Source organism: Molossus molossus, unplaced genomic scaffold (genome assembly GCF_014108415.1).
Source record: "Molossus molossus isolate mMolMol1 unplaced genomic scaffold, mMolMol1.p scaffold_m16_p_5, whole genome shotgun sequence".
NCBI classification, from domain to species: Eukaryota; Metazoa; Chordata; class Mammalia; order Chiroptera; family Molossidae; genus Molossus; species Molossus molossus.
In genome coordinates, this window is record NW_023425388.1 from 64,323,754 (window position 1) to 64,350,458 (window position 26,705).

At 40.2% G+C, this 26,705-nt stretch overlaps 1 protein-coding gene across 1 annotated transcript; it reads right to left on the bottom strand.

The window, feature by feature from the left end:
- Positions 1 to 1,132: 1,132 nt before the first annotated feature.
- Positions 1,133 to 26,705, bottom strand: CSTA (cystatin A). Its single transcript, XM_036243663.1, has 4 exons — positions 26,674 to 26,705; positions 16,910 to 17,013; positions 5,657 to 5,758; positions 1,133 to 1,368 (listed from the first exon to the last, which is right to left on the bottom strand). Exons 2-4 carry the CDS (start codon positions 16,973 to 16,975, stop codon positions 1,240 to 1,242), a joined length of 297 nt encoding a protein of 98 aa, XP_036099556.1. The 5' UTR covers positions 16,976 to 17,013; positions 26,674 to 26,705; the 3' UTR covers positions 1,133 to 1,239.

The window sequence follows — 26,705 nt, forward strand, 5'->3', positions numbered from 1 at the left end:
ACCTTGAAAACATTATGCTAAGTGAAAGAAGCTAGTTATAAAAGACCATATATGTATTGTATATTTCCATATATATGAAATGTCTAGAATAGGCAAATCTATAGAAGCAGAAAGTAACTAAATTAGTGGTTGCTTAGGAGTGGGGGACAAGAGATGATAACTAAAGAATATGGGGTTTACCCTGGCCTGTGTAGCTCAGTTGGTTGGATGTTGTCCCACGCACCAAAAGGTTGTCAGTTTGATACCCGGTCAGGGCACATACCCAGGTTGCAGGCTTGATCCTCAGTAGGCAGTCGATCTATGTTCTGCTCTTGTATCCATGTTTCTCTTTCTCTTTCCCTCTCCCTTCCTCTCTCTAAAAATCAATAAAAAAATACTTAAAGAAATTAATAAAGGATATGGGGTTTCTTTTTGAGGTGATGAAAATGTCCCAAAATTGGCTGTGGTGATTGCTGCACACATTTTAAATATACTAAAAATCACTGAATTGGATGAATATTTCAATAAAGGTGTTAAAGAGAAAATGGCAATTAAATGAAAAACATGGTTTTTAACTAGATCTTTTTTGCAATAAAGGAGACTTTGGGGATGACTAGGGAAATCTGAATGTTATCTGGGGATTAGATGCAAGCAAATGTATCAGTGTTAATTTCCTGATTTTGGTTGTTGCATTTCAGTTATTCAGGAGACTATACTTGTTTGTAGGAAATGCAAAATGTAGTAGTTGTTGATTATGGGGCAGCACTGTAGGTAACTTACTCTCAAATGTCCAGAAAAAAAAGTGGGTTTTTTGGCAACTTATTTGTAAGTTTGAGATTGTTTCAAAATATAAATATATTTTGTAAAATACCTGATTTAAATCGACAGTGTGAGAGGGGAGATGGAATGTCAGATTCTCAGCAACCACAGGGCACTGATGGCCCATGGTGTAGCTGCCTATGGTGGCAGTCATGGGGATGGGGTGGTGGCAGTCATGGGGATGGGGTGGTGGTATATCCTTTAGCCCGTTGCTTAGGCCTGACTGATTTTTACAAGATTTCCAACTGACATCAATTTGTATGGAATTTCTATTCTAAAGCAATAACAATGATTTTGAGAAAGAAAAGGTAATTACTATTGAATATAAGAGACACAGAGTTGAAAGGATGTATTTATTCAAAAAGGAATGTTTTGCATTTATTAGCAGGAATTATTCATCAGTAGCCAGTAGAAGGAATCCGACCACTCAGGAACATGCCATTAAAAGCCCGTCAGCTCATCGTTTTTGCTTTTGTCAGTCTGGTAACCAGTAAGAGTCAAAGACTCCTGTTGCTGAGGAAGAGGTTTGAATATTTTTAGGTGAATATAAGTGTCTTGACCTACCCGCACCTGAAAGATAAGAGAAGAAGAAGAAAAAGAGGTTCATTTGCATGGATCTGTGACAAGGGAGCATCTTTAGACTCTGAAGCCCTCTCTGCAATGGCTTTTCTGAACAGCGTTCCTAGCCCAGCCTCCTCAGAGCCTTGGTTTTCAGAAACCGGTCACCTCATTCCATGAGGGACAGGGCAGGCTAAAAGCAGGGCAAGAGGCCTAGGTCCTAGGTGTATTTCATTTTATACTTTACTATAACCTGGGCACAAATGAGTTGCATTTCACTTTCAAAGATGCACAGAGCAAGAAAACAAGTGACAACCTTTATGGTGATTCTGACTCCCAAATTGGGACAGTTTATTTGCCACATGATTTAAGAAGGGAGAAGAAATGCAGAATTGTCATAGAGAATTTGAGATTTGTGGTTCTCATATCTATATTAGAACCTACGTTATCAATGTCCGTTGGTAGGACTGAGCAGGGCCCAGGGGGTGGACAGTCTGATCTCCCTTCTAAAGTTAAGGGATCTTGCTGGGAAGTTATTGGTATAAAGATTGAAATAGTAGTTTGGGCATGAATTTGGGACCTAAGAAATCATGGTAAGAATTTCCATTTCTGATCTTGGTTGAGACGATAAAAGTGTTGCTTTAGAGTAATATTTATTGTGCTCTCATGTCCCTTCCTAACCTAATTTTAAAACATGCCATTTATCAAATGTTTACTCTGAGTCAGATACTATACTGAGCATTTTACATACATGATTACATTTATTTTTTATTATGGGCCCAAAGAAAGGTGGATTGATGATGATTTTACAAATGCAGAAGCAAAGCAGATTCAGGGAGATTGAGTAATTTTCCATAAATTAAGTAATTTTCCATAAATCTCTCAGCTAATAAGTGACAGAACCACAATTCAAATCCAGACTCCAACACTTACGTTCTTTTCACTCTACAGTCTAACCTTTTAAAAGCATTCATTCTGTGCTTGGAACAGGACACTAATGTTTGCATATATTATTAAAGGCAATGGTTAAGCATCAGAGTTCCTTGGCTCTGCTTTTTCCATTGTGTGACCTTTGTTAGTTACTTCACCTTTCCAGGGCTCAATCGTTTCATCAGTAACACACACACACAAATACTCATACTTATCCAATAGATTTGTTGAGAGGATTAAATGAGATAATGCACGTCCAGCTCTGAGAACAGTGCCTGGTACATTCTATGTGCTCAGTAAACTTTTGGTTCATTTATTCCACACAATATCCTGAAAAGTAGGTTATTATCTGCTTTGTGCGGAAAAGGGAATGAAGGCTCAGAGAAGATGAGGAGCTGCAATTTCACAGGTTTTGATCGGTAGAACAAGTCAGACAAGGGTTCAAACCCAGGACCAAAGCTTACAATCCATTTTTTTTTTTTACCACCTGCCTCTTGATGGGTACTTGAGAAATAACAGAGAAGGTCACATCACCAGCAAGACCTTAAATCTAGAGAGTGGTTCAGAGCAAAGTGATTAACAGCTAGACTGACAGAAAGCCTCAGGGAACTGGGGTCCCTGGCTATAAACCAGTAGGAGAAATTTGATAGCAGAAGGAAGGAGGGAGGGGGAGAAAAGGGAAGGCAAGTGAAGAGACTGTGGTTAAGGTGATCTTAAGGAAAGAAATTGAAAAACAAATTTATTTTCTTTATTGATTTTTCTTTTTTATCTTTACCTGAGGACATTTTTCCACCTTTTGTTCAGGTAGAGTGGGAGGGAGAGAGAGGAAGAAAGAGAGAGAGAGAAACATTGACGTGAAAGGGACACATCGAGTGGTTGGTTGCCTCCCGCACGACCCAACCAGGGCTGGGGACAAACCACAACCGAGGTACATGCCCTTAGCGGGAACCAAACCCGGGACTCTCTAGACCGCAGGCCGATGGTCTAACCTCTGAGTCAAACTGGCCAGGGCTCTTTCTTGATTTTTAGAGAGAGAGGAAGCGAGAGAGAAAGAGAGAGAGAAACATACATGAGAGAGAACATTGATTGGCCACCTCCTGCATGCCCCCACTGGGGATTGGGCCCACAACCTGGGCAGGTGCCCTGACCTGGAATCGAACTGGTAAACTTTTGGTGCATGGGCCAATGCTCAACCATTAAGCCACACCGGCTGCGCTTAAGGGAGAAAATTTTTAAGATCGTTTTCTGATGAGTTTTTTTTTAGTCCTCATTTGAGGACATTTTTCCATTTTTTTGTTCAGATAGAGAGGGAGGGAGAAAGAGGAAGAGAGGGAGAGAGAAACATTGACATGAAAGGAACACATCGAGTGGCGACCTCCCACATAACCCAACCAGGGCCGGGACAAACTGCAACTGAGGTTCGTGCCCCCAGTGGGAACCGAACCCGGGTCTCTCTGGACCGCAGGCCGACGCTCTAACCGCTGAGCCAAACCGTCCAGGGCTCTGATGAGTTTTTAAAGAAATACATGAGATAATTAACATGGGAAAGTTATGCACTTAGATTAATTATAAATTATTAATGATCCCAATTTTGATGGAATGTTTCTTATTGAACAAAATTATCTTTTCCTTGGAAAGTGTTCTTTTCAGCTATGAAGAAAGCAGATTGCTTTCTGAGCACAAGGCAGGCTATCATTCATGAGCATCACCCTGGGCCTGGCATATTTCAGGAGCTCAAATTTGGCAGAACTGGGCTGATCCACTTACGTAACCCAGTATTGTAATTTTCTCATGCTGAGCTGGTTAGCACCACCTATTTTATTTTCTTTGCTAAAAACATTAAATTTTTAAATTTTATTTCTTAAGTAATTAATTGTTTGTTAAAGAGAAATAAACCAGGCTGTGCCCTGGTCAAATAATTTAGTAAGGATTAAGTAAATGCATTTGAATGTCTGCTGTTATTATTTATTAAATCAGAATTTTCATCTTCTCAATACAAAGGGACAAAATAGCTCCCAAATATCTATGGTTGAATTGGTTCCCTCTCAACAACTACATAAGTTTCTTCTTCACTTGGAACTGATCAATACATCACTTAATTTTTTAATATAGATATGAAATTTATTATTATTATTATTTGTTAATCTTCACCTGAGGATATTTTTCCACTGATTTTTAGACGGAGTGAAAGAGGGAGAGAGAGAGGGACAGAGGAACGTCGATGTGAGAAAGACACATCAACTGGTTGCCTCCTTGCATGTGCCCTTGACCTGGAATTGAACCAGCAACCCTTTCTTTGGTCCTCGAGATGACGCTCTAATAGCTGAGCCAAACCGACCAGGGCTTAAAAATATTTTTAATGGTCCACTGTTTTAAACTATACCTTCAGCCCGGCCGGTGTGGCTCAGTGGTTGAGCATTGACCCAGGCACCAAGAGGTCCCCGGTTCGATTCCCAGTCAGGACACATGCCCAGGTTGTGGGCCAAATCCCCAGTGGGGTGTATGCAGGAGGCAGCCAATAAATGTTCTCTCTCATTGATATTTCTATCTCTCCCTTTTCCTTCCTCTCTCTAAAAAAAAATCAATAAAAAAAAACAAGCAAAAAAAACTATACCTTCAGGGCCACAAGTTGAATCTATTTATTTGAATTGCAAAAATTACTTAAATTACAAAATGCTAAAAGGGCAGAAGTGGTTTAAATTCTTTTCCCAGCTAATAATTCAAGTCATTCCTTAAGTCCACTTAATTTAGACATGAGAATCACAATGCTTTGAGGTGGAATAAACTTCAAGAGAGCAGCTGGTCCAGCCCATGCCTTCAGGCTCCCCCTTCACATATGAAGCAGCCGTAGCCACAATCTAAACATGATCTGAACTTCTATGAAATATTTTTCTATACAGTTTCTGGAAATTAAGTTAAGAACCAATATAAGGCTTTCTAAATTAACAAGAAAAAGATGATATAACCCGGCCGGTTTGGCTCAGCAGTTAGCACGTCAGCCCCCCACCCCAAAGACTTAAGGGTTGCAGGTTCTATCCCGGGTCCGGTCAGGGTTGTGCAGAGGCAACAAATAGATGTGTCTCACATCAGTATTTCTCTCGCTCTCGCTCTCTCTCTCCCTCCCTTCTACTCTCTCTAAAAATCAATGGAAAAACATCCTTGGGTGAGGATTAACAAAAAAGGAAAAATATAATATAAATATACCGTCAGCTATTGATTTTGAGAGTTTACTGCTTGGGAAGTATGCTATATGGGTATCTTGATTTAGGACAAGGAGAGGAACAGATTATATGGTGGAGATGACAGGCAAGATCACATAAAGTGAGAAATACAATGTCCTTTGGTGCCAAAGTAGATGATGAACTCTAACCTTGATGAAGTAATTTATTCCAGCAACCACTTGGGTTTTGTATTCTACAGCTTCAAATTCTTCGTACGTTTCATTTGTTTTTTCTTCAAGCTGTGGCTTGACCTTGATAAAAGAAAAGAAGAAACAAATTATCAAATCTATATTGGACTCCATTTATGTGATTTACATATGTAGGACCTCACGTTCCTAAATGATGATAATGAGATCTAGGAGCTATTTACATATTTCCAAGAAAGGAAAACACTTATCTTTTTTTTAATCCTCACCTGAGGATATTTTTCTATTTTTCTTCAGATAGAATGGGCGGAAGGGAGTGAGAGGGAGAGAGAGAGAGAGAGAGAAACATTGAAGTGAGAGGGGCACATCAACTGGTTGCCTCCTGCACAACCCTGATCAGGGCTGGGGATGAACCACATCCGAGGTATATGCCCTTGACCGGAGTTGAACCTGCGACTCTTTGGTCCTCGGGTTGATGCTCTAACCACTGAGGCAAATCGGCCAGGGGGGAAAAATATTATCTTTAATAAGATTACATGGACTAACTAAAAGGTCAAATTTTGTTTCTTTCTTTTTTAAAAAAATATTTTTATTGATTTTTAGAGAGAGGGGAAGGGAGAGGGAGAGAGAGAGAGAAACACTGATGAGAGAGAACATCGATTGGCTGCCTCCTGCATGCCCCCAACTGGGGATCGGGCCCACAACCCGGGCATGTGCCCTGACCAGGAATCAAACCAGCAACTTCTTGGTCCATGGACTGATGCTCAACCACTGAGCCACACCAGCTGGGCAAATTTTGTTTCTTTGGGTTGAATTTACATCAATTCAGTGTGATGATACAGCAATATGATAATGTTTTGACTGGCAAAGCTCTAATAAATATGCCTTTGATTAATCAAAAAAAGGAGAGCAATAATTACTACTATAAAATGGGGGGGGGGTGAATAATTCCCAGCTCAAAATTGCAAAAATACATTATTGTATATCTCAAGATCCTTAATTTATCACATCTGCAATTCCCTTTGCCATGTAAGGTAATATATTTACAGGATTCAGGGATCTGAATGGCCGTCATTCTGTCTACCACAGAGGATATAAGCCTCAATGTCAGAATTCCTGAACCAAGCATGATAAGGGAGCAAGAGAGTCTCAAATTCAACATGTCAACTTTTACCAAGTCCAAGTTTTCAGTGTAGGTTCTTCAGTCCTGCTCTCAGCTGGCCCTCCTATGCTCGTATCCACCATGGTCTCTCTGCCTCAATTTCCGCTGAGAGTAAAGCTCAAGTCTCTGCCCGGGTGAAGGACAGGAAATAGCTTGTCTTGCAGCGTGGAGGACAGTCAAAGAGAAGGAGCCCTGGTCAGTTTGGCTCAGCAGTTGAGCGTTGGCCTGCACACCAGAGAGTCCTGGGTTTGGTTCCCGCTAGGGGCACGTAGCACCAAAAAAAAAAAAAAGAAGGACCTGGGGGCAGCCTAACTGCTCCTCATACAGATCTTCCATCAGTTCTGGCTTTAGCCCCAGGCCTCACTCTCCTCTTCCTCAGTCTCTGGTGTTGCTTGTGCTTGAGATGTTTGGGAGTTCTGCAGTGTGAATTTGCTGGCTTCTGGCTCAGACAGTCCCCTCTGGGGCTTAGGCTCTGTCTAGATGGCTCAGTCATTCCCCAGGGTTCATCTGTTTTCCATCTTCCAACATTTTGTTGGTATCTGGGAGGTGGTCTTTGCCTATCTCCTGTTTTCTTTATATTTGTGTGTTTGTGCCCCCTTCCCGCAGACCTTTTCTATGCTTTAGAGGAAACCAAGTTTGTGTTCAGTGGGAAGCTGCCTCCCTGCCCTTCACCAAAGCATTTTTAGGTGCATATTCAGCTCCAGTCAGATCTTCAGTGCCTCTGTGGTTCCCTTGAGCCCATCTGGTACTGCCCATCAGTGGGCCAATGTTTTGAATCCTTTTCTATTGGTGCCTCAGTGTGGGTACCAGAACTGTTTTCAAAGATAAAGACATTTGCAAGCTAGGCATTCTCAGACCTCTTTCGAGCGGGCAAACAGTTCATGGACAACCTACCGCCTGTTTCTTTTGTAACCTTAAGAGGGAAAAATGAAGCTCCAAATGGAGAGCAGGAGAGAACAGTGAGAGAGCCAGAGATGGGAGAGGTAGGGTGCAGGAGCCAGAGGAGAAAAGTGGACAAGAGTGGAGAGAGAAGTTGAGGAAGAAAAGGGGTTACTGTCCTATGACTGCCCCATCCTAACCTTTTCCAGCCAACACTGAGTACCAGTCATGTTAGAAAGAGTTGGAAATGGTTAATCTCCACACAAAATCCAAAATGATCTATTTAAACCTCTTTTACAGCCTGGCCAGTGTGGCTCAGTTGTTGAGCATCGGTCTATGCACCAAGAGGTCACCGGTTCAATTCTTGATCAGGGCACATGCTCAGGTTGTGGGCCAAATCCCCAGTGGGGGTGTGCAGGAGGCGGCCATCGATGTTCTATCTCATCAATGTTTCCATCTCTCTCTCCCTCTCTCTTCCTTTCTCTCTAAAATCAATAAAGAAAAATAAATACATAAATAAATAAACCTCTTTTACAAACGAGGGACCTTAAGCTGTGAGGAGAACATGACTGCTTAAGGCTGATAAATTACTAATCATAATTATTTAAAGTTTTAAATTACTTGCTTGATAACTCAAGTGTCTGATTTTTCAGTTGCAGTTATCTATACTCCTTCTGGTTTCCAGTCTCTTGGTCATGCTTTTTTTTTTTTTTTTTATCTTTGTTGTTGAATGTATTACAGATGTTCCTCATTTTTCCCCCATTGACCCCCTTCTCCCCACTCCCATCCCCCTCCCACCTTTTCCCACACTATTGTCTGTGTCCATTGGTTATGCATATAAGTTCTTTGGTTTATTTCTTCCCACCCCCAACCCCTTTCCCTTTGATGTTTGTCAGTCTAGCAATGAATTTGTACTTCTTAATCCCTTCACTTTTTTCACCCATTCCCCCTAACCTCCTCCCATCTGGCAACCAACAAAATGTTCTTTGTATCTATGAGAATGTTTCTGTTCTGACTGTTCATTTTGTTTGTAGAGTCCATTGTCGATAGATATGTATTCATTGCCATTTTGTTTGTTCATATATTTTATCTTTTTCTTCAAAAAGACCCTTATCATTTCATATAATAACGGTTTGGTGGTGATGAATTCCTTTAGCTTTTTCTTGTCTGGGAAACTCTTTATATGACCATCAATTCTAAATGACAGCTTTGCAGGATAGAGTAATCTTGGTTGTAGGTTCTTGTTTTTCATCATTCTGAATATTTCTTGCCACTCCCTTCTGGCCTGCAAAGTTTCTTTTGAGAAATCAGCTGACAGCCTTATGGGAACTCCCTTGTAGGTAACTAACTGCTTTTCTCTTGCTGCTTTTAAGATTCTCTCTTTGTCTTGAACCTTTTGCATTTTGATGATGATATGTCTTGGTGTGGGCCTCTTGGGGTTCATCTTGTTTGGGACTTTCTGTTCTTCCTGGACTTGTATGTCTGTTTCCTTCACCAAATTAGGGAAGTTTTCTGCCATTATTGTTTCAAACAGGTTTTCAATTTCTTGTTCTCTCTCTTCTCCTTCTGGTACCCCCAAGATGCGAATGTTGGCATGCTTGAAGTTGTCCCAGAGGCTCCTTACACTATCCTCATTTTTTTGGATTCTTTTTTCTTTTTGCTGTTCTGTTTGGGTGTTTTTTGCTTCCTTATATTCCAAATCAATGGTTTGCTTCTTGGATTTACGTACTCTACTATTGAATCTGTGTAAATTATTCTTTATTTCAGTTAATGCCTCCTTCATTTCTGATTGTGCATCCATTATTTCTGACTGGTCCTTTTTTATGCTCTTGAGGCCCTCACTAAGTTCGCTGAGGTTCTCACTAAGTTCATTGAGCATCCTTATAAGCAGTATTTTGAACTCAGCATCTGTTAGGTTGCTTATCTCCATTTGGCTTAGTTCTTTTCTTGGGGTTTTGTTCTGTTCTTTCATTTGGGACCTGTTTCTTTGTCTCCTCATTTTGGCTGCCTCCCTGTGTTGGTTTCTGTGTATTACTTAAGGAGAGGTATGGGGCTATCTGAGACCAGATGCTGCTTGTTTGAAAGGATTTAGGAAAACCTGAAGCAGGATCCAAGCAACTGGCCACAGCTTGGATGTGCCTGAAAGTTGGGTGGGGTGGGGCCTCAGGGAGTCATCAAGGCGGGGCTACCAGTGTGAGCCAGGTTGTTGGAGTCCCAGATATGGTGACTGTCTGCCACCCCAGGGCAGGACTCACCAAAGGAACAAAGGCCTCAGACAGTACGTTTGTCCCGGAGAAAGCCCCCTCTCCAGCCCTCGCTCCAGTGCCAAACAGCTCAGTTCTTCCCTGTATGTCTCTGGTGCCCTTCGAGCTGCCTCCCCTCCAAGTTTAGAGGGAGTGAGTCCGATAAGTCCATGTGCAGGCCCTTTAAGGAGCTACCTGGGGCTCCAGCCGCATCAGCTTCCCTGAGCCTCAGTTTCCGCTGGTTTTTCCAGGCAGAAGTTATGGGGACTTCTCTTCCTGGCACTGCAACTCTGAGCAGGGTGTCTGGTGTGGGACGGGGACCCCTCAGTCCTCAGGGAGGACCTTCACAGCCAAGGTGTCCTCCTGATTTTTATCTGCTGCACGTGGGTGTGGGACCAGCCCGTCGTGCCTCTGCCCCTCCTACCAGTCTGGATGTGGCTGCTCCTTTAATTCCGTAGTTGTAGGACTTCCATTCAGCTTGATTTCAGGCGGTTTTGAATGATGGTTGTTCTGTAGTTTAGTTGTAACTTCGATGTGGTTGTGGGAGGATGCGATACCACGTTTACCTCCGCCACCGTCGTCTTGACTGAAAGTCCCTCTTGGTCATGTTTTTACCATGTATCAGAAGTTTTTATTTCCATCTGTCCAGTCTAAATCTGTAACCTTTCCATTGCATCTGTGCAGTCTGTAAGTCCAGAATTGTCCATGCAAGAGCTGATCTCAATGGTCCTGGTTTGTGTCTGTAAGTGCACCAGTACCTCTCAGAGTGTGTGCCCCGAATCCAGGTTCACTGTATACTTGTCCCTTTGAATCCAAGGGGCCTTGGTTCCAGGACCCCTTGCAGATACCCAGATCTGCAGATGCTTCAGTTCCTTATATAAAATGGCATAGTACAGTGTTTGCATATAGTCTGTGTTTGCATATAGGCTGCAGTGTATTTCATTCGTGTGTTTTCGGCATAGAGCTTGGTGCATTGCAAATCCAAGTTTTGCTTTTTAGAACTTTCCGAAGTATTTCTGACCCGTGGTTGGTTGCATTGGCAGATGTGAAACCTATGGATATGGAGGACCTACTTATTTATTACCTGTAGCTGTGCTCCCCCTTCCCAGGGGGAAGCCGTGCTCCCCCTGGATTCGGGGCACACACTCTGAGAGGTACTGGTGCACTTACAGACACAAACCAGGACCATTGTGTTGTTCTAGTGTTGGATGCTGTGAACCTGGGGTTATGAGCTGGAAGCTGAGGAGCAGGAAAAGGGGCAGAGTAGGAAGAAGCTGCTCAGTGAAACCTTGAGTTTCAGAAAGCAGCTTGGTGCTGAAGTCCTCCCAGAATGGGCGCTAAGACGCTGAAGTCCAGCTGGCAGTGGTGGTCAGGAGCCTGGTGAAAAATTGACAGACCTTGGGCTGAACACAGGCGGTGTTCACCGCCCTCAGCCCACCCTGATGGTGGTGGCTTAGGTGCTGGAAGAAACAGTGTCGGTTTATTGCCTGGGCCCCAGCCAGGGGAAGGAGGCTGCCAGGGAGGAGCACCTGGTAAAATACATTTACTCCAGAGCTGTTCAAGCAGTTCTTATTGATGCAAAGCATGAATCTTGGTGAACTGTTAGTTCTCTGGGATCTGAGGATCCCAGCCACGCTGCACCCAACACCTGGGAGTTTTTCTTGTTCATAATAATTCTGCAGAATCATTTGGACTATGCATATTTTAGGGAAGAATGGATCAAAAGGTAATGGTGGCAACATGGATAGGCCAGATTCTGGGAAATTTTATAGAGCAAGGAGGGAGAGTTTGGGTGGCAGCGTGAAAGTACTGTGAGGCTGGTGAGAGGTGACTTGTGGACATTTGTTGTCTGCTATGTTTTGAGAGAAGGGGTACGTATGGGACAAGGCACCTGCTATACAAAAATGATGGCACCTGCATCGGAGAGAAGGGCTGGCTTAAGAAAGGAGGACAAAGTCTTAGATTGTAGGGAGGACGGAGATCAGCAGGGGATAAGTAGATCAGGGAGTTCTTACACGGGATGACTGCAGTCCTCTAAGGGAGTGACCGAGACACTGGCTGGAAGCGCTATGGCGATGGGAGCGATGGAGGAACTGAGGAAACATAGGTCCAGCTCCGTCTCTGTGGAGAAGGACCCACAGGATATGACAGAGGATGTTCTGGCAGCCCCAGCGTTCTGTAGCAGTTGTGTGTCAGCATGAATTCATAGGTTCATAATAGGTGAGCTTTCTGTGGTTTTGCACCTTCCTTGAGCAGAGTTTTCTGAACCTGGAGCAGAAGCTGAGGAGGCGTGTTGGCAGCGGGAGTGTCCTCTAACTGAGGATTGAATGCCAGAAGCATATGAAGTCATGGAAACCAGGGGTGGAGGAGAGTGTGGAACCACCCATTGTAGGTCCAGGCTGGATGAGTGGTCTGCTGGGCCTCCGTGGGTTCAGATGCAGATGGGAGGGTGAGAGCCTGAAGGATTCTGGTGTGGTTGAATGGCAGGTTCTCTGGGTGTGGGGCAGTGGGAGAGGTGATTGATGAGGAGGTTATAGTCAAAGCAGAACACAAATTCGTGGGTGACTGAGCACCATGACATGCTAAGCCCCAGGGTGTGTCCATATGGTATGCAGATGGGGTGTTTGTGTGGTATCCTGGCAGACAAAAAGCATGATCTCTGTATGCCAGGAATGATGTTCAGTGATCAGGTTTGAGGTGTGTGTGTGTGTTGGTGTGGCTGTTCTATGTGTATGTACCTGTGCATGTGTAATAATAGCTCTCATGTCTACAAATAATGATTGAAATAACATTTCCTTCCTGCCCATATACATTGTCAGAATTCTCACCCAATTGTTTTGTTTTTTTTACATATAAGATGACCAATCAGCAATAATGGTCCAGAAGCTGTTGCTAGTAGGGTCATTTATTTGTTTTTTAATTACATACACAGGGTAGGGCAAATGTAGGTTTATAGTTGTTTGCATGAAAAATACAAGAATAAACTCTGTTTCACCTACTCACAACTATAAACCTACGTTTGCCCCAACCTGTATTACGGCTTTTCATGGGTGGGGCATATTTGGATCTTTATTTTCTGGTGTGTATCTCTTATCTCCAATCTATTTTGTAAATTGCCCCCAAGGTGGCTACTCTTTTTATATCCCTTATGTCCCTTCACTCCCTATAGCTATTCACACAGTACTGTGTATATAATATTTTCTGAATAAAGAGAGTAGGTTTGGCTTTTTGTGACAAATTGTCTCACAAAATAGAAAAGAGGATAGAAGAAGGGCATAGCCAAGATGCTCAACTTGTATAGAGACTCTCGGAAGAGGAGTTTCTTTCAGGTGTACTATGGTCCCAAGTTCCCTTAGCACTCTTTAGCAATGATTCTACGATTACCATCCAGTCTCTGTTATCTTCAGAAAGAGGAAACTCTTCTGCCTTCAAAAATGTTTGTCTTCTGAACCCCAAGCCCTTTGTTTAATCTTCTTTTTCTGACCTCATCCAACATCTCGCTTTCATTTTGACATCAAATTCCTTGAATATGCAGTTATCTATTTTTCTTATACTTTCCCTTCTCTATGAGATGACCACCCCCCTCTCTTCCCTCCCTCCCCAACAGGGTTCTTCCTTCAGCTGGCATTCCACCAAGAAGCTCTGTGATAAGAACAGGGAAAGCTAATAAATTTAACTCCTCCAAGAACACCTGCATTTTACCAGGTGATTTTCCAAAATAGAAATACATTACAAAACCAAAGAAATAAATCTACAAGGTAAATGACAGGTAGTGGTGGTCTTCCCTGGGACTCCCTGAAATCATACTAGGTATGTGATTACCAACACTTACCCATTTGCCTGGCCCTGCCTGGGGGACCTAACTAATTCCATGATCTTAGAGATGTTAATTATATTTCCTCACTTAAAAGTGGTTATAGTAATACCTGTCTCTTGGGGTTGTTTGTGGAAGAACAAATGATGTAATTGGTGTGAAAGTGCTTCCTAAACTATGAAGTGCTTCCAAGTGGACTATTTCTCTATCTTCTAACACTTAATCAGGAATTGTTCCCTAAGGCTCTCTTCTGTGAGAGAGGGAAGATAAATGCTAATTGGGAATTTAACACCTGAGAAGCTGAACTACCACACAGTAATTATTCACCTGAAAATAAGGAGGTTTGACAAGTAATCTCTAATGTCTTTTCTGGTCCAAAACCTATGATTATAAAAAAGTACTTAATTGCAGATTGTTTTATACGTTCCAGATAGCTCGATTACCCTAAATCGAGGTGAATCTCCTTGAGGGCAGGAGCCATGTCTTGCAGTCCTTCTATAGCTTCTATAATAATACAGTGCTGATGCCTAAGAGATATTCAAGGAAAGATCCGCTGATATCCATTTCTCATATTGATTTATCTCTGTGGCCTGCTGCTTGTACAAAGAAGGCAAATTTGCCAGTGTATCTCCCCAGTGTATTTCACTCCACCACCTACTTCTCTACATTCCTGCCATTGTATGGTAAACAAGGCAGGTGGTCAAAAATCGGGAGATAGGCTAGCTTCTTAACCAGGTGGTTGTTGACATCTTTGAATCTTAGTTTTGTCATCTGAAAAATGGGCATGATGCCTTTCCCCTGCCCCAGGGGTTATAAAGATCAAATGAGAGGTTGAATGGAGGGCAAAAAGTTTCTAACTGTAAAGTACCTTTCTGGGGTGATGTAGCTACTGTACACACCTATCTCTTATCCTACCTCTTTGACAGGATTGGATCCTGAGATACGTAGCAAGAAACACACTTTCAAATACATTTTAGAATTTCAGATGTGGCTCACAGATGTGTGTTATTAACAATGCAAGGCCTTCTGATAGCTTCTTATTTAAAAAAATTCTTGCTAACCAAGACAGGTCAAAGTCATTAAAATTAAAAATTTCTGTATCCTCTATATTTTAAATCTCTGTTATTCCCCATCCTCCTTACAACTCTGGTCCTTGGAGAGTCTCAGGGGGATTTTCCAGGGTCAGGGCTGATTTCAGGCAAAAATTGGAAGTGAGCAATTGTGACACCTCCCCTATGCATATTTCTTTCTTGTTTTCAAGTAATTTTTATCCAAATTATTTCATTTAGTCCTTACAGCTCTGAGATCAGCAGGGCAAGGGGTGTTATCTGCAATTCAGAGATGAAATGGGGACTGTTTTGGCAGCACTTTGAGTTTAGAAAGCCCATCATCTTCCATAGGTCTCCTAGGATATCATGGATCTCTGGTCCTGCAGGCCAGTGAAGTCATGGACAGCAGCATGGGCCTCACCAGAGAGCTGGTTGGAAATGCAGACTATCAGGCCTATCCCAGACCTACTGAGTCAGAATCAGCATTTTAACAAGCCCCCAAGTTTGAGAACACTGACCCTCTATAGGGATTTGAGTGAAAGTATCAATGACTTAATATTATGTTCTCCAAGAAAAAGAAAGCTCCAAGGTATTTACTTTTTAAAAGAACTCATAGAGGAGAAATATTTAGCCCCAAACACTGAATGGTAGAATTCCAGACATCTGATCTCTCAGAAAGCTTTCCAGGGCCCTGACATAGAGGATCCCATCTCTTCGACTTACGCCAGAAACTTGTTTGCCAAACGATGTCACAGAATAAAGTTTGAGAGAGAAAAAGGAGGAAGAAATGATAGAGAAAATAGAAAATGATACAAACCTAAAATAGTCATTTATATATATGTATTTTCATAAAATATGCACTATAATAAATTTTACTATATGGGTGATAGCTAATCAAACAACACTGAAAAAATGTATCAACTTGCTAAAAAAACATTTAGAGTTCTGTTTTCATCATGATCAATTTGGAATCACCATAGACTATTCCACTTCTCTTTTCTACTAGTTAATCATCTTCTAAATTCTAAAAGACTACCCCCATGTTCATAGCAGCACAATTTACAATAGCTAAGATCTGGAAACAGGCCAAGTGTCTATCAGTAGACGAATGGATAAAAAAGCTGTGGTACATATACACAATGGAGTACTCTGCAGCTGTAAGAAAGAAAGATCTCTTATCCTTTGAGACGACATGGAGGGACCTGGAATGTATTATCCTAAGTGAAAAAAGCCAAGCAGAAAAAGACAAATACCACATGATCTCACTTATTTATGGAATATAATGAACATAACAGTCTGAGGAATAGGGTAGACCCAGAAACATGGAAGTAGGGTACAGACTGACAACCCTCAGAAGAGGGGGTGGTGGGGGGAGGGAAGAGATAAACCACAGAACTTATATGCATGTACGCATAACCAATGGACATGGACAACAAAGCCGGGGATGGGGCAGGGGGAATGGGGAGGAGGGTGTCAATGGGGTAAAAAAGAAGAAACATCTGTAACAAAAATAAAATAAAAAATAAAATAAAAAATAAAAATTAAAAAATAGAAATAAAAAAATAAAAGAGAAAAAAATAAAAATAAATAAACCAAAATAAATAAATAAATTCTAAAAGACGAACACATTATCTATTAGGTCAAATCTGTAGGAAGTTTGTTGCCTTTACAATGTTGTTCTTCAATCAACCCATTAAAAATTTTTTTTCCTGCGGTACGTTTGAAGTCTAGTTTGTCAAATTGTTAACAACTTCAGACTTTAATTACATGTTGGCTCCCCTTGGTGAGATTAGGAAAGTCGAATCAGAAACTGAGTTAGTAATCCTAGAATTATACATTGTAAACGCTTCAGAGATGATCCAATAAAAATTCTTCTTTTACAAATGGGAAAACTGAGGCTCAGAGAACAGATGTGATTTGCTCAAGATCACACTCTCACAGTGGGATTATTAGAGGTTTCATCTACAAAGACTTTTAGTAGAAGAAACCCTGAACAAAATGACACATTTCCCAGTGTTCTGGTTTTCATGTTCACCACATCCTTCACTCAGGGCCAACCTAGGAACTAAGATATTGGATCCAGCCTTTCCATGGTGCACATCCACTCACCGAGTCAACAATCTCCTGGATTTCTGGAGTGGCAGGTTTGGCTTCAGTTAAACCTCCAGGCATCATTTTGGCTGATTGCTTCTTTGCTGGGCAGGATATTGAAACTGAAATGATCAGGTAAGGGTGGAGACTCCAGTTTTTAAAGAGGGTGTTGTTGTTCACAAGCTCCGCCTATAGAATGTTTTATTTTCCTTAAACAGCAAAAGGCACAAGGAAAATGACGATGCCTCAAGACAAGTATTTCTGCTTCTTCAACAGAATAGCTAACAGGCATTCGGAGGAACGAGGGGCTGAGGGTGAACAAATGGGCGTGCACAAGGAGTCGTGTCCTAGCAAGAATCACACTTCCCTGCGTTCTCTGACAATGGTTCCATCCTGTCGCAGCTGAAGGATGACATCTGGAAACCACAGCCAGAGTTTCCCAATGTTTTAAAATTTTTACACACCAAATTTTTTTTTTTCATTCTCACCAGAGGACATTTTTGCATTTATATTCAGATAGAGCGGGAGGGAGAGAGGGAGGAAGAGAGAGAGAGAAACATTCATGAGAGAGAAACATGGAGTGGTTGCCACCCACACGACCCCAACTGTGGCCAGGGACAAACTGCAACTGAGGTACGTGCCCCTATGGGTACCAGACCCGGGTCTCTCTGGTCCGCGGGCTAATGCTCCAATCGCTGAGCCAAACCAGCCAGAGCCACAAAAAATTTTTTTAAGGAATATTTATTAATAATATCAGGACTGATTATTTCGAATCTACTTGACTTTATAAAGAAAATAAAAGGATTTATCTGGAGAACCATGGCTGGATAATTTATTTTACATTTATTTACATTTCTAGAACTCAGAAAAACACAAAAAATAAAACAACAAGCCCCTATATTCCTGTTACCCAGAATTAAAACTTCTAACATTTTGTCATATTTACTTTCTATCTTTTCTTGTACTTGTTTTTAAGAAATAAAATATTACTCCCCACCCCCAACACACACAGAGGGAAATTACATTGTGAGTTTGGTATCTTTCCAGCCTATTTTTATTTTTTGAATTAGTGTGTTAAAAATGTCTAGCAAGCTCTGGCCGGTTTGGCTCAGCAGTTGGTGTGTCGGCCTGTGACCAGAGAGTCCTGGGTTCAGTTCTATATTATGCTGTTTTTCTACTCAACATATTTTTGCCACTCCATGTTGATACACATAGATTGATCTAATTCATTTCCTTTAACTTTATTCTATGATAGCACTATCTATCCATCATCTCTATGTGCACTAACTGCTATATGTTAGTCCATATTTTATATACTTATTCCCCTATTGATGAAGATTTTGGTTGTTTCTGTTTTTTTACCCTTATCAACAATATTGCATTTTCCCTTTTTGTACATCTATGAGGGTCTCTGCAGGCAACTTATGTACAAGTAATATTGTTTTGTGTGAATATTTATTTGTATTATTTTATTTTATTAAAAAATTTTTTCTTTTTATTGATTTTTAGAGAGAGGGGAAGGGAGAGGGAGAGAAGACAGAAACATCGGTGAGAGAGAACATCGATTGGCCACCTCCTGCACCCTTCACTGGGGATTTGACCAACAGCCTGGGCATGTGCCCTGACCCGGAATCGAATTGGCGACATCTTGGTGCATGGGTTGGTGCTCAACCACTGAGCCACACCGGCCAGACTATTTGTATTACTTTATTCAAATTTTGGAATATGTAACATATACACATGATAAAAATGTTCAAAAGGAACAAAAGAGTTTACAATATAAAGAATTCTTCACCCACTCTGTTCCTTCTACTCTCCAGAGACAGCTACTGTCCCCAGTTCATTGTAGCCTTCAGAGACATTCTCTATACATACAAATATGCAAATAATTAACTAATCACCTACACATATACACATGTGTATACATTTAAAAAAAATAAATGGTACAAATGGTACCTTACTACATAAACTGTTATATACTCTTTTACCCCTAACAATATATTTTGGATATTGTCCTACATTACTACATAGGAAGGTGCTTTATTCATTGCAATGTCTGGCAGGTGCTTGACAGATTCTTGGACATAGGTAAGTGTCCGGCTGGATAATCTAAGAAATGCTATGCAGATGGTATATACAAGAATCAACCAATGAATGCATAAATAAGTGGAACAAATGTCTCTCCTCTTTCTCTCTCTCTCTCCCCCTCCCTCTCTCTCTCTCAAATCAATTAAAAAAATAAGATAAAATTCCATTTTTGTTACAGTTTTTTCCCCCCCAAGACTTAGTGCAGTGTTTTTCAAATTGCCCTCAAGGGATGCTAAAGGTTTCTCAGAGCTCTGCCAGGGCCTGATGGTGAAGGGAAGGAGGACAGGCGGGAAGGGCATATAGCCGTTAGCAGCCCCTGGAGACTTTGCCTCTGCTCTTTGCTTCAACCAGAGAGGCTTCACTAAACACGAGGGAGATGGTGTGTGCGCACGCGCGCGCTGTAATTCCCAGAATTCCTTTTAGAAGGGGTATTCGGTTCTTACAAAGAATTCCCTTCTCAAGCCTCCTTAGGGAGGAAGCTGAGACATTGTGGCCTGGGTGCTGGCTGAGAAAAGCAGTTTTGTTCTTTTTCCTCAGAGGGAGGAGAGACCGCTTAGCCAGGAAAGTGGCAGGACAGCCAGCCTGTGCTCTGTGATGAGTCCCCAGCCTGTGACTTCAGACCCGCAGAAATTGACAAAACTTACAAAGTGCTTGGCATAAGTAGATTTCTTTCCTGAGCGGGAGCGCACGTTCTGAGGTTCATGCCTGGATTGCAGTGGAGGAAAACAGAGTGAACAGAAGGGAATGAAGAGGGTGAACCCTAGGGCTCAGCCAAATTCTTGGAGAGGTATAGGGTTGCCGTGTCTCCAGCCTGGAGATTGCAGTAATCCTTGGCTGGGGAGTTCGCAGTTCCTGGTTAAATGTATTTTGGGGTTCCAGGTGGGATGTTTCTCCTTTTTCAAAAGTGAAGCAAAATTTGTGTGTTGCAAAATGCACACATATTAGGTACACAGCTCAATGATATGTGTCTAGATTCTTACAGTTATATACACCTATATGAAAATATTATGGAATATTTCCTTCATTCCAGAAAGTTCTCTCATGCCCCTTTCCAGTCACTATCAATAGTTTGTTCTTTTTTATTGCTGTGTAGTATTCCATTGTTTATATATTGCCACATTTGTTTATTCAGTCTCTTGCTGATAGGTTTTGACTTGTTTCCAGTTTTTGGTTATTTTGAATAAATTTGCTATGAACAAGTCATTTCTCTTGGGTGTATACCTAGGAGTGGAAATCCTGGAATAAAGGGAAGGTGTATGTTTATTAGAAACTGCCAAACAATTTCCAGTGTAGTTGTACTATTTTAGACTACATCAACAATTCATGGCCTAGTTACTCCATCCATTCCAGCACTTCGTTTTGTCAATCTTTTTAAATTTAGTCATTCTTATGGATACATAGTGTATATCACTGTGGTTTTAGTTTGCATTTTCCTGATGAGTAACACTTTTTAGCACATTTTCATGTCCTTGTGGATCATTTGAATATTTTCTTTCATGAAGTGCCTATTTAAGTCTTGCCTGTACCCCCTCCCCAGCTTTTTTCTATATTGGAAAAGTTCTTTATATATTCTGGATGTGAGTTCTTTGTTCTATCTATCTATCTATCTATCTATCTATCTATCTATCTATCTATCTATCATCTGTTGTATTTTCTCCCAATCTGTAGCTTGTCTTTTTACTTTCACAATGGTTATTTTTAAAAATGTTTTATTGATTTTTTAGAGAGAGAGGAAGAGAGAGAGAGAAACATCCGTGTGAGAGAGAAACATCAGTCAGCTGTCTCCTGCATGCCCCAGGCACATGCCCTGACAGGGAATTGAACTGGGACCTCCTAGTCCATGAGACAACGCTCAATCCACTCAGCCACATTGGCTGGGCACAATGATTATTTTTGATGAGCAGTAGTTTTTAATTTGATGAAGTCCCTTTTTCTTTTATGGTTTTTGCCTATAACATGTTTTACAACCTTAAGGTTCAGAAATATATCTTCCTTTTTTTTTCTTTTAGATGATTTATGGTTTTAGCTTTTACATTTAAATGTGTGATTCATCTTGAATTGATTTCTGTATGATGTATATGATGTGAGGGAGGGAGAAAAAATTTGTATTTCTTTACAGATTACCTAGTTGTTCTAATATGTCTTATTGGGGAAAAAAAAACTTTCTTTCATCATTAAATTGAATCGATACTGTTGTTAAATATAAATTGACAGTAGAAGAGTGGGTCTATCTATTTGTTATTATTAAGTGTATTTCACCTTTTAGGTCCTGATACATCAAGAGAAAGCACGTTTCAGGTGTCTTGCCCAGGAAGTCTAGATCCAGAGATTAGTGCACATGGAAGGAAATAGTATGTGGTTGTTAAATTTCCCTTATTCCTAAGAACAATATTCTTACTGTGCATATAGTTCTTCTGATGGTAAAGGCATTCAATGCCAGACTTTTAACCAGTCCATGTGGATTCAGGGTGTGCCACAGCCAAAATCAAGAGACTCTCAGATTTCCATCCTTTCCCCGCCAAGCCCCTCAGGTATTACTGTACTCATTTACTTCCCCTATCTCATTTATTAAAATTTACTCTTAGGAAAGTATCTGCAAATCTGTCACAAAAAAGTGTAAATGGCTAACAAAACTTTCTATGGATATTGACACCTTGGCTGGAGTAAATGCTTTGAGAGGAAGAAATACAGCAGTGACATATTATGCACGAGATGCGTGAATACATTTGGGAAGTAGAATATTTATAGTACCTATTAATCTCATCAGTTAGGTGATCACCTCTTTTGCTTTTACTAGATAAAGCTGGTGTTTTTTGTTCTGACTTTGTTAAACTACATGTCTTTTCTATCTGCATCCTTCTCCAGGGACCCACCTCTCTCCATTCCAACAGTGCAAAGTTGGCATAAGCTGCTCACCAGGAAGGCGGTAGTTTTATAACATGGGAAAAACAATGTTGGATTTCATAGTTCTAGGGAAGAGTCGAAAACTTAACAAAAATGTATCTAATTGTCCCCAGATATTTTTATATTCTTAAATTTTCTCTTAAACTCTGTTTAAATATACAATTTAGTGATTGGTGTTTGCATTACATCTATGTTAATGATTTGTTCAGCTTTACTGAGGTATAATTGATGAATAAAATTGTAAGATATTTAAAGTGTACTTGTAATAATTTGATATATACGTACATTATAAAAAGATCCACCATTAAGCCAATTAAGATATTCATCACCTCACCTATTTACCTTTTTGGGGGTGGTGGTGAAAACACTTCAGTTGTACTCTTTTAGAAAATTTCAATTATACAATCCAGAATTATGAACTATAATTACCACATTTTTCATTAGATCTTTAGATGTATTCATCTTAAAACTGAAAGTTTATAACCATTTAGCAGCCTCTCCCTATTTCCCCTACCCCCAGCCTCTGGCAACCACCATTTGACTCTCTGTTTCTATGAGTTTGACTTTTTTTTTTTTTTTTAAGATTCCACATATAAGGGATACCATGCAGTATTTATTTTATTTAATATAATACCCTTCAGGTTCATCCATGTTGTCACAAATGGGACTATTTACTTTTTTAAGACTGAATAATATCCCATTGTGTATGTGTATATCTATATCTATATCTATTTATCTAATCTACATCTATATCTATGTGTACATAACCTTTTCTTTATCCATGCATCTATTAATGGACACTTAGGTTGTTTCCCATACCTAGGCTTTTGTGAACAATCCTGCAATGAATATAAAAGTACTGATGTCTCTTTGATAGTGAATTTGTTTCCTTTGGATATATATCCAGAAATGGGATTACTGAATCACATAATAGTTCTATTTTTAATTTCTTGAAAAACCTCCATACTGTTTTCTCTTGTCTTTTTTTCAGCTTTATTGAGATATTGTTTGTGTACAATGTGATGATTTTATTTTTGTACATATTAAAAATGATTACCACAATAAAATTAGTTAATAAACCATGACCTCACATAGTTGCCATTATTTGTTTGTGTGGCGAAAACTTTAATAATCTACTTTCTTAACAACTTTCAAATATACAATACAGTATTGTGAATTATAATCACCATGCTGAACATTATATCCCCAGAACGTAGTCATCTTATAACTGGAAGTTTGTACACTTTGACTAACTTCACCTATTTCCCCCAACTTCTTGCCTCTGGTAATGACCAATTTACTCCCTGTTTCTTCCAGGTTTTTTTGTTTTTTTGTTTTTTTTAAATAAAGATTGTACATATAAGTGAGACTATAGAATATTTGTTTTTCTCTAACTTATTTCACTTAGCACAATGCCTTCAAGTTCTGTGTATGTTGTTTCAAATGGCAGGATGTTCACCTGCAGATGGACATTTAGGTTGTTTCCATGTCTTAACTATTGGAAATAATGCTGCAGTGAACATGGGGTTGCAGATATCTTTTTAAGATAGTGATTTAATTTTCTCTGGAAAAATACCCAGAAACAGAATTGCTATATCATTATATGGCAACTCTATATTTTATTTTTTGAGGAACCCTCCACTCTGTTTTCCACAGTAGCTGCATGAATGTTCCCTTTTCTCCACATCCTTGCCAACACTTGTTGTTTGTTGATACATTGATAATAGCTCTTCTCACAGGTGTGAGGTGATATCTCATTGTGTGTTTGTGTGTGTGGTTTTAATTTGCATTTTTCTGATAATTAGTGATGTTGAGTATCTTTTCATTTACTATGGTTTTGGGTCTTATGTTCAAGTCTAATCTATATGAATTGATTTTTATGTAAGGTGTAAGATAGGTGTCCAATTTTATTCTTTTGCATGTGGATATCCAGTTTTCCTGACACTATTTATTGAAGAGACTGTCCTTCCCCCATTGTGTATTCTTGTCTCCTTTGTAAAAAATTAATTGACCATATATGAATGAGTTTATTTCTGGGCTCTCTATTCTGTTCCATTGATGTATGTGTCTGTTTTTATACCAATACCATGCTGTGTTGATTACTATAGCTTTGTAATATCGTTTGAAATAAAGAAATGGGATGCCTTCAGCTTTTTCTTGTTTATCAAGATTGCTTTGACTATTTGGGTTCCCTTGTGAACTATTTGAATTAAAAATTTTTTTTTTCAATTTCTGTGAAAAATACAATTGGAATTTTCATAGGGATTACATTAAATCTATAGCTTGCTTTGAGTAGTATCAGTATTTTAACAATATTAATTATTCCAATCCATGAACATAAAAAATATTTCCATTTATTTGTGTCTTCAATTTCTTTCGTCAATGTCTTATTATTTTTAGTGTATGGATTTTTTACCTCTTTTGTTAAATTTGTTCCTTAGTATTTGATTCTTTTTGATGCAATTGTTAATGGGATTGTTTTCTTTTTTTTTATCCTCACCTGAAGACATTTTTTTTTTTTTTTGCACTTATCTTTAGATAGAGCAGGAGGAAGAGAGGGAGGGAGAGAGAGAGAGAAACATCGATGTGAGAGAGACATATCGAGTGGCTGCCACCCACACGACCCCAACCAGGGCTGGGGACAAACTGCAACTGAAGTACATGCCCTTAGCGGGAACGGAACCTGGGACTCTTTGGTCTGCTGGTCGACGCTTTAACCGCTGAGCCAAATTGACCAGGGCAGAATTGTTTTCTTAATTTCTTTGTTAGTGTATAGAAACTACTTTATGTGTGTACTGATTTTGTATTCTACAACTTTACTGAATTTGTTTATTAGTGCTAACTATGTTGGGTGGAGTTTTTAGGGTTTTCTCTATATAATATCATGTCATTTGCAAATAGAGACAATTTTATTTCTTCCTTTTGGATTTGGATGCCTTTTATTTTTTGCCTACGTGCTCTGGCTAGAACTTTCAGTTGATAGTTATTAAGCTGATACTTATTTTTTAAAAAGTAGAATGTACATATGAATTAGCCAACCTCACCCTAATTATTTGGCTCATGGCATTCTAGTCACTTGGTGTTTCCTGGACAATCCTAACTTTCCTGGCTACGGAAAATTCCTGATATTGTAAAAAAAAAAAAAAATGTTTTTATTGCAAAAGATAACACAAATTCTAGCCAAAACAAGGCAAAGAAAAAAATAATTCTGGTCACAGAAGGCTCTGGTTTTCCACTGGAAGGTGGTTGCCAGTAAGGGGCAGAGTGTGAGGTCCCAGAGAGATTCCCAAACTGTGAGTCCTGAGCATCTGTGAGTTGGAGGTTAGTAACTTGCAGTGGGTTAGGGATGGAGATGCAATAGGGGGAGAGGAGGCTGGGATTGGGATGTAATGTGGCTGTTTAACCCATATCTGCTTCTATGGCCAACTTCAGTGCCGCTTATGCAGATGTGCTGAGACTGAAGGTGGGAATAAAGTAGCTAAAGCCAAAAAGTCTGGGTGCTGTGCTTGCCCCAGGGCACCCTTCTGGGCAAGGATGAGGGTGCAAGCATAATTTGAAGAGTTATAGAAACAATGATGTTGTCAAAGATCCTTCAAGAGTAAATCTTTCAGCCCCCTGCAGTTTATTTCACTTCCAAAGTGAGTGTTGTAGCCATCATCTTCTCCTTCTCCGCAGGACAAAGGAACTGGTGATCTCAACAACCACCATGGTGTTGGGTACTCTCAAAACAATACAGAAACATTTGTGTGACTTCAGGGATCATTCAAATATTTGCCCGGTAGCCTGGTCCCCAAGTTGAGTTGTGCTTTTTCCCTTTGAGGGGACAGGGAAGGAAATTGTAAGGGTTTATCCACCCTGGATACTAATCAAGTGACCTGGTGATACTGAAGTTGGCTGTCAACTTTTATGACTAACAACAAATGCCAGGGTGGGGTAATGTTATGCAATTCATGTTACTGCACCTCTCCCTGGGATGAAAATTGAGTTGGATGCAACTCAATTCTGGGTTCATGTTGTAGAACATCCATCTGGGCGCATGTAACATTCCAGTCCTTACAAGCAGTTTGTCCTAGCTCAATGGCCATGCCACCAGTACTAGCTGAGAATTTTGTGCCTGGGCAGATGAAGCTCTTTAATCAGCAGGGGACAGATGCTGGTCACAGCACTATCCCATTGTCAATCAAGAGCCAAAATGATCAATATTTCTCCAAACAAGTGGAATTTCTTTGCCTTCTGTGTTATTTGCATTTTAACCTTTCTAGTGTTCCTTTTCCCCTGCACTGACCCAGCAACCTTGGAAAAGAAGGGAAGGCAGAGTTAGACATTAAGTATTCTCTTCTTTTATACCTACCGATATTTAGGAATATTGTGTTCTTATAGAGGGCCTTCTAAAGACTTAAATAGAGCATTAGCAACCCAAAAGCTTACATTAAATTGAATAATTAGGTCTTGGGATAATACTTCTAAGATGCTGGAAACCTCCAACTTAAAAGCTTATTGCGCAGAAACCTGGGGTGATATTGCTGGAAATTACTCAAACATACTGACAGTTATGATTTCACAAGTCCTCTCAAATACAAGCTTCCTTGCTGTTTTCACAGATACCACTCCATCAGATCTTTCATCACACCCTTACTGGATTATTGTTGACACTTCCTGGCTGGGTCTCACCCTTCTATTACCACCTGAAAACCAAATTCTTTCTTATCAGTCTTTTAAAAATTACTGTTCCATAACTTGGGAACTTCCTATCACCTATCAAATCCATTCTAAATTCTTAAGAATCTCACCTGAGTACTCAAGGTTCTTCTTGAGCCAGCCT

Excerpts from the sequence above, each read along its gene's own strand:
- CSTA (XM_036243663.1), bottom strand. The coding sequence starts at position 16,975 with ATGATGCCTGGAGGTTTAACTGAAGCCAAACCTGCCACTCCAGAAATC. Across the intron at positions 5,759-16,909 it reads TCCAGGAGATTGTTGACTCG|GTCAAGCCACAGCTTGAAGA; the intron begins GTGAGTGGATGT and ends TCTTTTATCAAG. Across the intron at positions 1,369-5,656 it reads GAATAAATTACTTCATCAAG|GTGCGGGTAGGTCAAGACAC; the intron begins GTTAGAGTTCAT and ends CTTATCTTTCAG.